This window comes from Ornithodoros turicata, chromosome 1 (genome assembly GCF_037126465.1).
Source record: "Ornithodoros turicata isolate Travis chromosome 1, ASM3712646v1, whole genome shotgun sequence".
NCBI lineage: Eukaryota > Metazoa > Arthropoda > Arachnida > Ixodida > Argasidae > Ornithodoros > Ornithodoros turicata.
In genome coordinates, this window is record NC_088201.1 from 130,318,325 (window position 1) to 130,332,446 (window position 14,122).

General features: G+C 43.8%; 1 protein-coding gene and 1 long non-coding RNA gene across 2 annotated transcripts in view; one reads left to right on the plus strand and one right to left on the minus strand.

The window, feature by feature from the left end:
- Positions 1-14,122, plus strand: part of LOC135385348 (uncharacterized) — a 155,419-nt gene that overhangs the window by 51,237 nt on the left and 90,060 nt on the right. Inside the window, exon 4 of the mRNA XM_064614629.1 lies at positions 721-867. Coding sequence (XP_064470699.1) covers positions 721-867 — 147 coding nt within the window. The remainder of the gene's footprint in view (positions 1-720; positions 868-14,122) is intronic.
- On the minus strand, positions 11,203-12,197 carry LOC135368955 (uncharacterized). The gene is made up of 3 exons (XR_010414911.1): positions 11,882-12,197; positions 11,676-11,808; positions 11,203-11,608 (listed from the first exon to the last, which is right to left on the minus strand). It is a non-coding gene; the product is annotated as an uncharacterized LOC135368955 (long non-coding RNA).

Consider the following 14,122-nt stretch of genomic DNA (forward strand, 5'->3'; position numbering starts at 1 on the left):
CGTGTGGTCACGCATTTTTGAGCGAAGTCCGACCCCCCTGACTCCCTTCCCCTAGTAGCGCCTCCACCAGTTCCTTTTTACATACCATAGGACTTCCCCAGGGACTGCAGGGGATGCGGCTGTCCCTTTTGGAAGAAAGTGTAAATTGCGGTTCCTTTAATGTACATGTCGGAGACGGAACAATGGCTGAATGTCGCTTCTTTTTCACTGCTGTAAAGGAAACGGCACCCATCGTTTTGCGAAGAGGATTCTTTGGCAGTTTATTGCCCACTTAAGAATAACAGGCGTTGTGGGTATTAAAAAAGGTTCTCCATAGTTTAGTACACAGAAAGGAACATGACACAGGTTTGTTAACCTTGTGGTTTTTGTATACATCACATCTGGAAAGCTACGGTGCCGTACGGCATTAGATATGAACGTGCAATGAATCGTCGCTATATCCGCAATACATTGTAACCGTAATACATCAAAACATGGCAGTGCAAGGTGCGACTGCTCCTTTTATGTGGGATTCATAGTTTATTTAACTAATATTGTGTTGTGTTTACAATGTTATCCTTATGAAACAGCATCAGTATAATACGTGGTGGTGTTGACCTGTAATGAAGATAAATGATGCAGTTGAATAGTTTCGTGTTGCAGCACATTGATAGTGCATGAACAATAATGTTGCACGTTCTTCATTTATCCGATTTAACTGATACGAACAATTCCTTGCAGCGAATGCAATTCTTAGCAGCCTCACCCCGGATTTAGACCCATGTGAGGATTTCTACGAGTTTGTGTGCACGGGATGGAAGAAGGATAATCCTCCATTGTGCAACGTCGCCGAAGCAACCAGCAATGACGTGATGCGTCATGTTGGAGGTAAGTCCCCCTAAAAATATCCTTTGTAAAAAAGCCCGAACTACTCAGTGAAGGCGAATATATGGAAAGTTATATGATAACACAATTGGAAAAATGTCATAGCATGATACAGGACAATGCTGTCCAAGAACCTAGTACCTCCGAGTGAAAGGGAGTAGAGCTTAAAGGGACGGTCTCGTACAGCCGGGACGATTCCGAAACTTTGCCAAAACTAGTTTCACGAGTACTGTACACAAAACAACAGTCAAAGTTAAATTCGGAATAACCAAGTCGTTTTCGAGGAATTTGTAGAAACGTGCCGTAAGACCAGACGACGAAAGCTGCGCTTCTCTCATGCATACGTCACGTATGACGTCGGCCTGCGGGTGCGTCGTCGCTGTCATGGTAATTGTAACTTGCAGAAGCACCTTGGGTTGAGTAATCCCCTTTGCTCTCGAAATGGGGACACTCAAGCATATACCTCCGCGAGCGGAGAATGTAGTCCGAGCATTGACTGTGGGACTGTGGGGTCTCCCATAATGTGGCGCACAATCGGATACGTGGAAGCTAAGTCACGTGTTTTCTTTCCGCGAGTATTTACTGCGGTTTTTAAATAAACACGTACTCCTTCTCCATGTACGTCGTCAGCGGCACTTCATTTCGAAGCATGATCAGTGTACAACGGGGAGTGTAATAGAAGCGCGCGTAATATATTTTTGGTCGGAGTTGTAATGCGACCGCGCGCGCCGATGGCCAGCGACTTCAGATTTGTGATTGTGGATGGGGTTGTTCTGCGACTTTTAACTTGTCTCTGAGGATTAACACAGTTGTTCTGAACCACCATGTTTGCCACTACTTAGAATGCACGTTTTTCACCTGAGAACTGAAAGAAAATGTACGAGAGTTGCCGCGATGCCTAGTAACTTCTGAAAGTCGTCTGCTTACGCCGATGCACTAGCGCGCGCAAAAGCAGACGATTTCTGTATCCTATCACGGACTTACCCGCAGGGCGACGTGGCCGTTCTTATTGTTGCCAACACAGATCGCGGCATGCTCTGCAATCTTTATCAATTTAATTCGGTTATTTAATAACTGTGGCGTGTTTTGTCGGGTAAATTAGCAGTATTCCATTTTCAACAAAGGGCAATCGAATGGTATACTTTATGAAAGGGGCAGGGGGTACGAGACCGTCCCTTTAAGCGTACACCCTCCACTCCCTGGTCATTAAATACCTCCTGGAGCAATGATTTTTATCCTCTGCCTTTTGGATGAGGATTTTACATTGACACAGCCTAGGCTCCCGGTCTAGGGTATAGCTTGGTAAACTGTACTGTAACGCGTATCTATAGAACCCAGCACACACATACAGGATGTTCCACCTAAGGTGATAAAAAATTCTAACTGGCTACGTACTCGCCGGAGGATTGCCGGACTTTCGGCAATTACTTTCGGGAAACTTTTGCCACCATTGAGGAAGGCTTTAGACAATTTTTAATTGCGGGAAATTTATTTACTTTTGATGAACTTCGAAAATTTCCAAGCCAAACCTGACTTTTTTCTAACAGAAATATGAAGTCCTCCACGGATAACCTCACACCCAACCTAAACTATGCATAGTATCGCAACAGAAATATATTTAAAAAAATAGTAGAAATTCGGTTTTAACCCCGCCTGCTTGATTGTCTCAAAGAAAAGCGCACAGTATCTGCGGGGAAAGGAGGAAGTGTTCCCGCCTCTTGTTTTGCCTTTCTTTGCGCCGCGTTGACATTGATGCTGATGACAACCCCCAAGCAGCACAATGTACTGAAAGTCGAGTGCAACAGGGGTGGACGGTATGTGTCTTATCAGTGTTTTGTTTTCCGGGTCTGTTCAAGGCCTTCCACCTACCCGTCCACCCCCATTGCACATTTTGCTGCTTGGGAATGTACTGAAGGTAGAGTGCAGCAGGGGTGGACGGTATGCGTCTTATCAATGTTCTTTAGTTTCATGAGCCTCTTCAAGGCCTTCCACCTACTCGTCCACCTCTACTGCACTCGAGTTTCAGTACATTGTGCTGCTTGGGCCGACTTATCACAAAGCAAACAAAACAACCGTCTTATCACAAAGCAAACAAAACAACCGTCTTATCACAAAGATACCAAGACAAATGAAGTGCTGACTGCAATCCAGATGCTTAAGCCGCAAATGTCCTTTGGCTTCCACAGTATACCATTCTTTCATTATCAAGCGCTGTGCTGTGCTTTTTGTGATCCCCCTGACGCATGTCTTTAACTTATCGTTAGCGACATGCCGATTCCCTAAACTTTGGGAGAATGCCATTGTTATTCCCGTATACAGGGTGTCCACGCTAAGTGTGAACAGATTTTTTAAAAAAGATAACAATCACCTTTTCCGAGATTAAATCAATTGCAATATATCATATGCTGCAGGGCACTCCCTATGGGGGCATTAACAGACTCCTAAGGCAATGTCTTAATTATCTTTCAATAATTAGCTCTTTAATTATAAAAGCTACCAAGTTGCTCCAATGAGAACATCTGACCTCTTCGGTCACCAGATACCAAAGCCGTTTTCAGAACAAAAATCCGTTCGATAGATCGTCCGCAAAAAATTCGTGAAGGAACGCCATTTTTCTTTATATTATTCATTGCGCATCTCTAGAGATACGTCTTTCCTTCGCCCCCCATACGAGAGGATGAAAGAGCACACTATCGCCTCTTGCGTCCTGGAAAAAGATTAAGAGAAAACAGAAAATGCAGCCCAAGGTAAGGGCAGTCGCGATAGAGTCACCCGATAGATTTGTGTTTTTGTTTTGTTTCCGCAAGTTAAAGCTAATCTTCGACGCATGAGGCGGCACTGTGCTCTTTCACTCTCTCACACTGGGGGTAAAGGAAAGCCGCTTCTTTGAAGATGCGCAATAAACCAAATAAAGAAAAAATGGCTTTCCTTCACGAATTTTTTGCGGACGATCTACCGAACGGATTTTTGTTCTGAAAACGGTTTTGGTATCTGGTGACCAAATAGATCAGATGTTCTTATTGGAGCAACTTCGTAGCTTTTATAATTAAAAAGTTAATTATTGAAAGTTAATTAAGACATTGCCTTAGGAGTCTGTTAATGATCCCCTAGGGAGTGCCGTTCAGCATATGCTGTATTGCAATCGATTTCATCTCGGAAAAAGTGATTGATATATTTTTAAAAGATTTGTTCACACTTAGCGTGGACACCCTGTATAAGCCTGGGAACAAATGTGATGTTAAAAACTACCGTCCGGTATCACTGTTATCTGCATTTGCCAAGGTTTTCGAAATCAATCTGTGTAACCGCCTCACGGATTATTTTAAACGGAAAATCGTACCGCATCAGCATGGTTTAATCAGAGGCAGGTCCACTGAGTCTAACTTCGTTTGCTTTTTGAATGATGTACGTCCTGTATTTGAGGAAGGCGGTCAGGTTGACTGTGTCTATTGCAATTGTTCAAAGGCTTTCGATCTATTTTTGCACCATGCCCTTGTGTCAACGTTAAAGGGGTGCAACACCCTCCTGGCGCAATGACATTACTCATGCATTTTTTAAACCGCATAACTCCGCAAGGAATTGCTCAATTTGCATAAAATCAGTCTTGAATGGAAGATCTCAATGGGTGCTAGTACTTAATGGCGCCAGAAATTCATCTTTTACGTTGGAAATGTTTCCGCAGACGTCAGAAATTGTGTTTCGCGCTTCCACCAATTTTGTTTGCCGGTCACAAAATAAATAGACCTAAGGTGAGAATTTGAGTCCCATTAAGTACTAGAAAAATATGTCTAAAATCGATGTGTCCCGAAAGATTTTGTTTATGTCAAAGCATAGAATTGCTACACTGATTCTCGTGAACAATGGCTAGCCGATACTGACCCCCCTGGGCTTTTGGCTGTGCGCGGTGGTGCCATCTGTCTTCATGCCACAGAAATCTGCACAAGTGGGAAAAAACGGATAAATTGTCACAATCTGTCTTTTGGCATGTCATAATAAATGGAGTGTGGGCGCGCAGCTATCGCTCTTATCTCGGAATCCTTCGTTCTGTTGTTCGTTCCGTGACTGTGCCTCGACAGTCACGGTTTTTCGCATAGCAGGAACCTATCTGCGGAAAACGGATGATACGAAAAGAACAAGCCTTACAAGAGAAGGCATCTGAATAATCTTTCAGTAGTATCAGACTCTCACGAATCAAGCAACCGAGAGCTAGCAGAAGCGACAGTACGCAACACGTGTCTGCAGGAACGTCCGGAAAAGGACAATGTGTTGTTGAAGGGCGAAGCATTGTGGGCTATGTGCACTTCTTCAACAAATTTCAAGCGTGGATATCGTATTGTGGAAGCTTATCTCTTGTATTCACCTTTTTGACTGTTTGTTTTTTAAATACTAGTTTTTAGTAGACATATTTGAGCTCTTCTTAGTCGGTATGACGCTTAACTGAAATATGCGCATCCTGCACAATGCTCTAGTTGGTCAGCTTATTGCCCGATCACATTTGTGTGCGGCAGTCCCATCCTGTTATAGAGAACACTGAAACGTTACGTTGTCTTGAACTGTCCTTGTGAACTAGGACGTGCTGTATGAGAGATGCGTGAGTTTCAGTGAAATAACAATGCGTTCACATGCCTGCATACTTTTCTTTCCATTGGGTAAAATACTACAGGGAACGGAAACACTAATGTGCCACAGTGACAGCTCTACGATTTTGATGTTCTGCATTCGGTGTACTAAAACACCTGGCAGCGAACAGTTTGGCTGACAGTTAAGACATTGGTGTAGAACGTGGCCTAGAACTTGGTATAGAACTTCGCGTTCGCCAGATCGCCCTTCTCCAGGTGAGGAAACGGAGAGACTTGTTGCAAGCACGGTGGCCGATGGTCAGCGTCTCATTGGTCACAATTCGTGCACTGAGCTTGCCTTAGAAATTCCATTGCAGAGCTGTTGATGCATGCCACCTCGTGACAAAAGCGTGTGGCTATCAAGTTGCCCGGTTGTTACAGCCTCCCCTTGCTGCCCATCGATGGCGACCAGCAACCTGTCCGACGCCCCCGCACGCTGTACAATCCACCACAAGCACTGAACCGCTGGCACTGTGATCGTGAAGATAACTGCCGCCGCTGTCATATGCAGCTTCATTCCTGTCTTTTTAGACTTTGTGTACAAATATGAGTGTCGAAGTTGTGGCGTCGGCGTAAATGAGTCGACAACAGTACTGTCAACTATACTGAAACACCCGTCGCTGCTCAGGTGATCAGATGCCCTCAAAATGCGCTCAAAATGCCCTCAAATCCGAAGAGAAAATAATATATGGGGGGGGGGGGGCAGTGTGACGATCGCGAAAGTTCTTACAGTTCATGGCGTCTATCTAAGCGGCACACTTGAATGGTTTCCAAACTATGAGCTTTTCAACATCCTTCCAATCTCGTGACACCACGTCATTCAACATCACAGTATAATCGTATTGTGAATGTCCAAATCAATCATTTTCGTTTTCTTCTTTTTTTCAACTGCATGCTGCGGTGTGCACAAGTATTGTGTGTTGTTGCACCCAGAATCAGCGCGGGGGGGGGGGGGGGGTAGTCGGGTGGGTTTTCGTATAGAGCCCCCCCCCCCTACCTTGGAGGTCTGGCTACGCCACTGGACGCTGTTCTCAAGGTGATAAAGGCAAGCTAGAGGTCGAAGGTAAAAGAACAAGAGGAAAAGAGCGCCTAGTAATCCTTTCCGCTGATATGGTGGATCAGTCGCGTAATGTAACATGTAACCGTCTGCCGCCGTTGTACCAGGAGCCTCCGCAGTAAACGCTAGGTAATCAAGTAGATCCTCCTGAGCCCCATCTATCGAGCGGAATTGACGAAACGCGAAGGGTGTTGCGCCCCCTTAAATTGTATGGTGTCAGTGACCCCCCTGTTCATTTTTATTAGACTATCTTACACATAGAAAGAACGTCGTACGTGTGTCTGGCTGTTTCTGGCAACCATATTACGCTGTACATGGGGTTCCCCAGGGCTCGATACTTGGGCCTCTTTTGTTTAACGTGTTTGTTAGTGACTTATGTTTTAACTTAAATTTTGCAAAGATACTGCTGTACGCTGATGATATCAATCTTTATATGCCTATAACTTCGATAAATGATTGCCTTGTTCTTCAAAGTGAAATTAATAAGGTAAAATTATGGTGTGGACGAAACGGAGTCGAAAACATGTGTAATGTCTTTTACCAGGAAACGTTCTTCCGTTGATTTCTCGTATTTGCTGGGGGATACCCCTTTGGAGATATCACTTGTAACTCGCGACCTGGGTGTAGAGAGTAAGTTGAAATTTGTAGAACATCTTAAATACATTAGTAGCACGTCTTACTCTGTGCTGGGATTTATTTCAAGGGTCACGCGTGGATTCAGCGATCCTCATTGTCTCATCAGATTATATCATTCTTTAGCCTTGCCAAAGCTAGAGCACTGCTCCGTTGTATGGAATTGTATTGGAAATGTTTTGGCATCGACCATAGAAAATGTACAACGTCGATTTATCAGAATTTACCTTTATAGATGCCTCGGAAGACGATATTTTTATGAGTATAACAGAATACTGAGTCATTGCAATTTAGAAACGTTGGTTGTGAGACGCAAAAGTCGAGGCATTATATTTTTGCGCAAATGCGTTCATACCATTTTCGATAGCCAGTGTTTGATCCAATCAATTAATTTTTATGCACCAATGATAACTTTCCGCCAGTGTCGTGTTTTTAGTGTTCCGAGATTTAGCTCACTGAGTCCTCTGGACCGTGTACAGCGTCTTTATAATAATGAAATTTGCGACATTGATGTTTTTGATTGTACAATGTTTTACTAATTCATGTTCCACTGTTTTTGTACTAACAATTGTACCATATTGGAAGGCCATCGCGCTGTTTACGGATAAGCTAATAAAACTATACTAATTATACTATATTATACTAAACCGTAATTTTTACTAATTTTTTTCGACTATTTCTGTTGCGATACTGTGCAGTTTTCGTTGGGTCTGCGGTTATCCGTGGAGGACATCATATTTCTGTTAAAAAAAAGGTTCGCTAGGCGATTTTTAAAGTTCAATTGCAAGAAAAAAATACCGCAATTAAAAAAATGTCCGAATCCTTCCTCAATGATAGCAAAACTTTCCAGAAGGGAAATGTAGAAAGTCCGACAATCCTCCGGCGAATACGTCGTCAGTTCTAATTTTTTATCACCTTAGGTCAAACACGCCGTATGTGCTGCGAATTTTCAGATGTCGCAATTTCATGTGGAAGACATGGGTCTCTGCTGGGGTTGTTCACAGTTGTTGAGGATTATGGATTTTTTCAAGGTTTCGGAATAGCATAAGTATAACGCCCAGCTGAAGAAAGCAAAAACCAAAATCACTAGTCTGAACTTGTCTGGCTTGCATCATATTGTTAAGAGAAACGGAGGTGACTCAGTCTGTTTATTATCGGGCCAGCACGAGAGGAAGAGACCGCCACCCGTGCCAGAGAACGTCTTCGTCCTCTCACGCTCGCCTATTACCCGTGACAATATCATCTGGTCGGATATTTCCGGCGCACGTTAAAAGCACACCAGGTGGTCCAAATTGTGCCCAGTACTACCCTGAAGCACGTGCAAGATGTCGCTACACATACAGGCAGAAAAACCTTACGTGCAGGCTGCACGTAAGGTTTTTGCACGGTGCAGCATACACTACCGTTACCATTATCATCTGGTCAGTCCTTATGTGTATTAAAGCGAATTTCCGGAATAGAAAGTAGTATTTATTCCGTATTATTAATCGACTTCGCTCTGGGACTCGGTACACAGAATGGAAATGCAATCCATATTACGTGCTTCGACGAATTTTCGGAATTCCCGCGAATTTTCAATTCGTGAGAGATCATTCATTATTGCTAAGTAAAGCATTTGTTCCAGATAAGAAATATCTGCCACCCGCCACGATTTATGTTGTAATAAGGTTACCAATACCATGATTTCTGACCTCTGTCTGCAAGATAAATGGGTGATTTGTTTATCGATATCTTCAAATTCTGATTACGAAGCGCCCGATCCGCCAGCCCCGGAGAATACACTGACGGATTGTCAGTCCGACTGTAAGGCGCAGAAGCTGCAACAATCCCAGCAGAACAATGTCATTCCTTCGACATCGTCTGGTGCGATCAGACTCTCGGACTCTAGGAACAACTCACTACTCACCAGTGGGCTAGAAAGAAGTAACACAGATTGAGTTGTTCACCAACGGCTTGACCGATTTCAGCATGGGCTCGAGTTGTGGTCATCGGGCCGACGACCACAAGCACTTGTGCTGCTATGGTGACCGCACGTACCACTGTATCGTGAGTCAACGTGAACTGTCTCACAATGAGGTCTCAACAGACGTGAAGCCACAAATCGTATGCATGACCCAGCCTAGTCACTGCAAGGTACTCCCTCAGTCACGAATCAAGGGTGTGGACGCAATTTGTACACCCGCGGTTAGATCGAGACAACAAAGCACGGGTTTTTGTGCACGCACGATAGGCATTCGCACATTCAATTGCTTCGTCCGCAACTCAAAATTTTTATGCTTCGGTATACTACAGAAACTAATTTCAGCCGAACACGAAGAGCAATATACACAGAAAAGAAGTTGGTTACAAATAACAGCAGCTCGACCGGTATACCTCCATGGACCATGTATCGCAGTAAAGCAACATATCGGAAACAGGGTCCTACTGTAGAACGAGTACTTCATTGACGGAAGCATGCTTGAGTTTGCGAACGCAGTATGAACAAGGAAACAGGAACAGGACAAGAATGGCTGAAACCCTTCTGATCCTATCCTTCGCAGTTTGGTCGTCCATTTTGTTTTTAGTCTGTGAGCAGCAGCTTTATCTTGACTGCCACCGACCTTCATCGTGGCATCCTCCATCCACAAAAGCCTCGCGATGGGCACGAGTTTCGCCACTGGATTTCATCGGCCAGCGTCGACACATTAACATCTATGAACTCTGTAATTCGGCCGTTTATCAACGTAACGCCTTAATAAACGTCTACCTTGCATTTGGTAAGACGTCTAGTGTTCCGTTCCTTTATTCATCAACATCTTTCATTCATCAATCATCGCCATGACACGCAGCTTGTACAAAACTACCGCCCGATTTTTAGTACCTACATATCATGTAAAATTCTTGAGCAGAATACACACTCTAATATGATTAAATTTATTGAAGAAAGTAATTCCTTCTACCCTTTGCAACAAGGATTCAGGAAAAACATCTGTTGTGAAACGTAGCTAGCTTGTTTTGTTCATGATATTCTTTCTCATGCCGACACTAACTCTAGAACTGACGCTACATTCCTAGATTTCCAAAAATCATTCGATATGGTCCCACATAACAAACTTCTATATCAGCTCTCCATTCTAAATCTTGATTATGAGGTTCTTCGGCGGATAGAATCATTTCTTACAAAACGGTCACTCTTCGTCTCATGTAACAATTTCCACTCTCCCGAAATGCCAATCACATATGGCATACCACAGGGCTCTGTTCTCGGACCTCTACTGTTCCTAATCTGGGGATCACTCTGGTTTACACCTCGCAAAATAAACTTCGAGAATAAACTTCTCGAAATAAATCACGAAAGAGTCCACGGTGTAAAGATAAAGCCGTAGAAATCAACTTTTGCGATACAAACACTTCAAATTCAAGCTTTCAAAATAAATCGTCTCCGATTGGTCGACAGGGACGACAGCCTCAGAGCAGCGAAGGCTTTTGGATCCCGCGTCTCAAAATAGTTCCCCGCAGGATGAGGCTTTTTGCGGAGGGCAGGGAACGAGAGTACCGAGTCTGGACGAATCGTTTACTTTATTCTCCGCCGGCTATCAGGATTCTGTTGACACTGCAGTGAATGATTTGTTCTGCTGCTCGCCTGTCAAATTTGAGTATGTCAAACTCTGAATTCGTGTCGTGTCACCAAATGAGTTCCCGGTGTTGGTTCCAGCTATGGTGGACACCTGCTATATTATGAACATTGTCGCGAACATCGCCATTCTCCTGCCTTTGTTGTGAAATCGTGGAGTTGAAAGGTGACGATCGACGAAAAAGCCTGATTCCGATACCGTGTGGATGTGTTGTGTTTGTCCGTCTGTATGTGTTTGTGTGTGTTCCAGCCTCAGAACCGTAGAATCATGAAATCGGAACCTGCCTGTGGTTTTCCTTGTGAGGCTACACTCTAAATCAGGTAACGCATATGTAACGGTTAAGTACCGCTTGGCCAAGAGGTACATTTTTAAAAAAATGTACCTCTTAAAATTAAGAGGTACATGCGCCCTCACATGCGGTACATGTAACGGATAGCGCGCAGCGATTTAGGCCTACCCGTCGGGGTGGTTCCCCTCCTCCACGATATATTAACAGCCCCAGGAAGCTACGCTGCACGATAAATATAACAAACAAATACCTTTATTCGAAAATTATATCCATTTCAGGATTGATGCTTGTCCATCGCGAGCGTGCATTGTCATGATGCACAAACGCCGAACACACGGGGCACACCGTATATGGATGAACGATGACCACTGCGTCTCTCCTTCACCACTGCAGCTGCTCTGTGGTCACGCTTCTTTATCTCTTCCACACCTTTGGATAGCTGTTCTTCCCCAACTTCCGTTTCTTCCGCAGAACGTAACACCAACCAGAGTAGACGATTGACTCACCCATTTACGACATCGCTTGACGTAACCTAGGAACGAAAATACAATGTAAAAAAATCCAACAACCGAAATAGCTTGCCTGAAAAATATGCCTACTTGCTTGTGTAATCCAGGTGTAAAATGCACTCTCGGCTCCTCTAATTCACGCATCAACGTTCGTGCATAAAGCACAAAGTTCGTTTTCTCCGTCCCTCAGTCGTTGTGTCCAGCATGCCGGTGATCTGGACCACTGGGAATCAGAGCGAAGATGAACGAAAATGCGTCGTGAAGACGAATAATTACTTCAGAGATATAATACGCACCTTAAATGACTTCAATCTTGAAAGCGTCGAACGAATTTCTTCGAAGACCGAGGAGACTCGTCCTCGCTCCCCGACGTTTCAAAACAAACTGATTTGCAGCGGTTGCAAGAAACGAATTCTTCCCAAACATGCGATCCCTCACGGTCATGGGTTCTAGTTATTGCACTTCTTTGACAGAATGATAGTGCTCATCCATTACGGCACTGCTGCACAAGGGAATTTATAGACTGGTATTCGGAATCACACGAAATATTTTTGCAGCGCATGGATATCGTGAGAAGGCGTTCGTACTCATGCGCCGGAAACACGCGGTACACATGAGATACAGCTGCTATAGATCGCGCTTAAAAGGTACCTAGCCGGTACGGATGGGTCTCGGAGCCCTTGTACCGTTTGAATTTCGCAGTGGTCGCGGACTGTACCTGCTGGTTGAGGACTGCACCTCATGTGTACCGCCTGGCCCAGGTGCGGGTCCTCTTTCATGCGGTACATATCGGGTGTCGGATTTAGAGTGTACGTTCTGATAAATGCAGGGAACAGGTACTGGACAGACTCTCGAAATGCATTTCTGCAAATAAGCTGCATATGAATTTGAAGAAATTGTTTGTTTGTTTGCAAGAAAAAAAAAACTATTTTCTCTCCGATGAATAACTTGAGTCAGCAGAGGTGCCCTAATTTTTTGGAACCAGCATACGGAAATCTCAAAGTGTTACGAACTAAGATTCTAATTTCAGGAACATCCACATTGATTCGCACACCTTCCTAGACAGCGATTTGCCATGCAAAAGCTGCAAGAGATGATTCTAGACACAATACTTTATGCACTTTGTTTTCACTGGTCTTTGAATACCCTGGAACCTGAGAATGCCATTTTCAAGGTCTTAAAAACCAAGAAATTCTCTCACAGAAATTTTTGCACCATTTTTTATTCGCGTGGATATACAGTACAAATTCTGGTTATCAGATGTCGGAACTGAAGAAAACCAAGCGCAATAAGTAACTGAAATCAGAAGTGTGAGAAATGAATGGCACCCTCTGTTGTATTTGTTTGCCTTCATTTCTCTCCTGTGATCTTCACATTCAGAAATCCGCAAGTACGTTTATTAACAGGTCACTCTTCACGCCAAGCACCCACACCAAGAAGAGGTCTAAAATTTACGGTACCAGCTACTTCATTGTATGATACCCTTGCATCTATTTTTACAGCTTATAAATATTGTACAGAAATATGAAATCGCTGTAAAACTTGCATCCTGCATGACATTACATTAAATGTGCTGCTTGCAGTTCTGCAGCGTTATTTCTTCCTCACGTTCAAGTGAAAAGGCAAAATGAACGCTCCGAGACTTACTCTCACACAACCATTATTTCGGGGCCCTGTCCTCGCACTAAATGGCCACGAGCATACTTTTGGAAACTATAGCGGCACATAGGGAAACCGACGTTGCATTTGCACCGACCTTCTATTTCCAATAATTAAACGAGACCTAATTAGTACATCCACTTCGGATGTAGAACATGTTGTCATTCCTTCTAACTGCAAAACTATGATTTCTCTAAGAATAGAAAATCAGTCCATGGACACGCTATCTGCACCGCACCTACTAGAAATTAACCAGTGGTTGCTGAAAATATACTGGTACTTGTGTTTTATGTGATGTATGGCCCACATTTTCTTTTTGACCAGCTATGCCAGTGTGAGAGCTCCTACGCCAGACTAGCTAATTCCTCCTCTTTGTCCTCCATGCGGTCACATATACGTTACACTTCAAGGAAGCTAGCTGGTACCACAGTTCCAAACAGGTGAATTAACATGAACACAATCACGTAGCAGAGCGAGTAACAACCACCATTATTAACTTTGTTTGCTTGGTCGATGGCAACTGAAGGTGGCAGATGTCTTTCCTCAAATTTTTTTTATTGGTTTGTTCCAGCTAAAAATAGAAGTCATACACTGAGCAGCAGGCCATAATAAAACCCTCCATAAGCATCACTTTGCCTCTTTGGCTTTGGCAAGCATGGCTTTGCCTCCATAAGCATGACTTTGACATAATTGCTTTGTGCCGTGATAACGGGTACTATGACTGTGTTCGCAGTTGCATTTAAAACGTTGGCACCTATAGGGCTAGATTGCAGCCCCCTATTGTGTGCAGATATTCTGATGCCTGCAGAGCTGTAAGCTGTTCTTCCTGGTGAAAGAAAGCTTGAAGACTGCATACGTTGTGGCTCACTGCCAAAGAG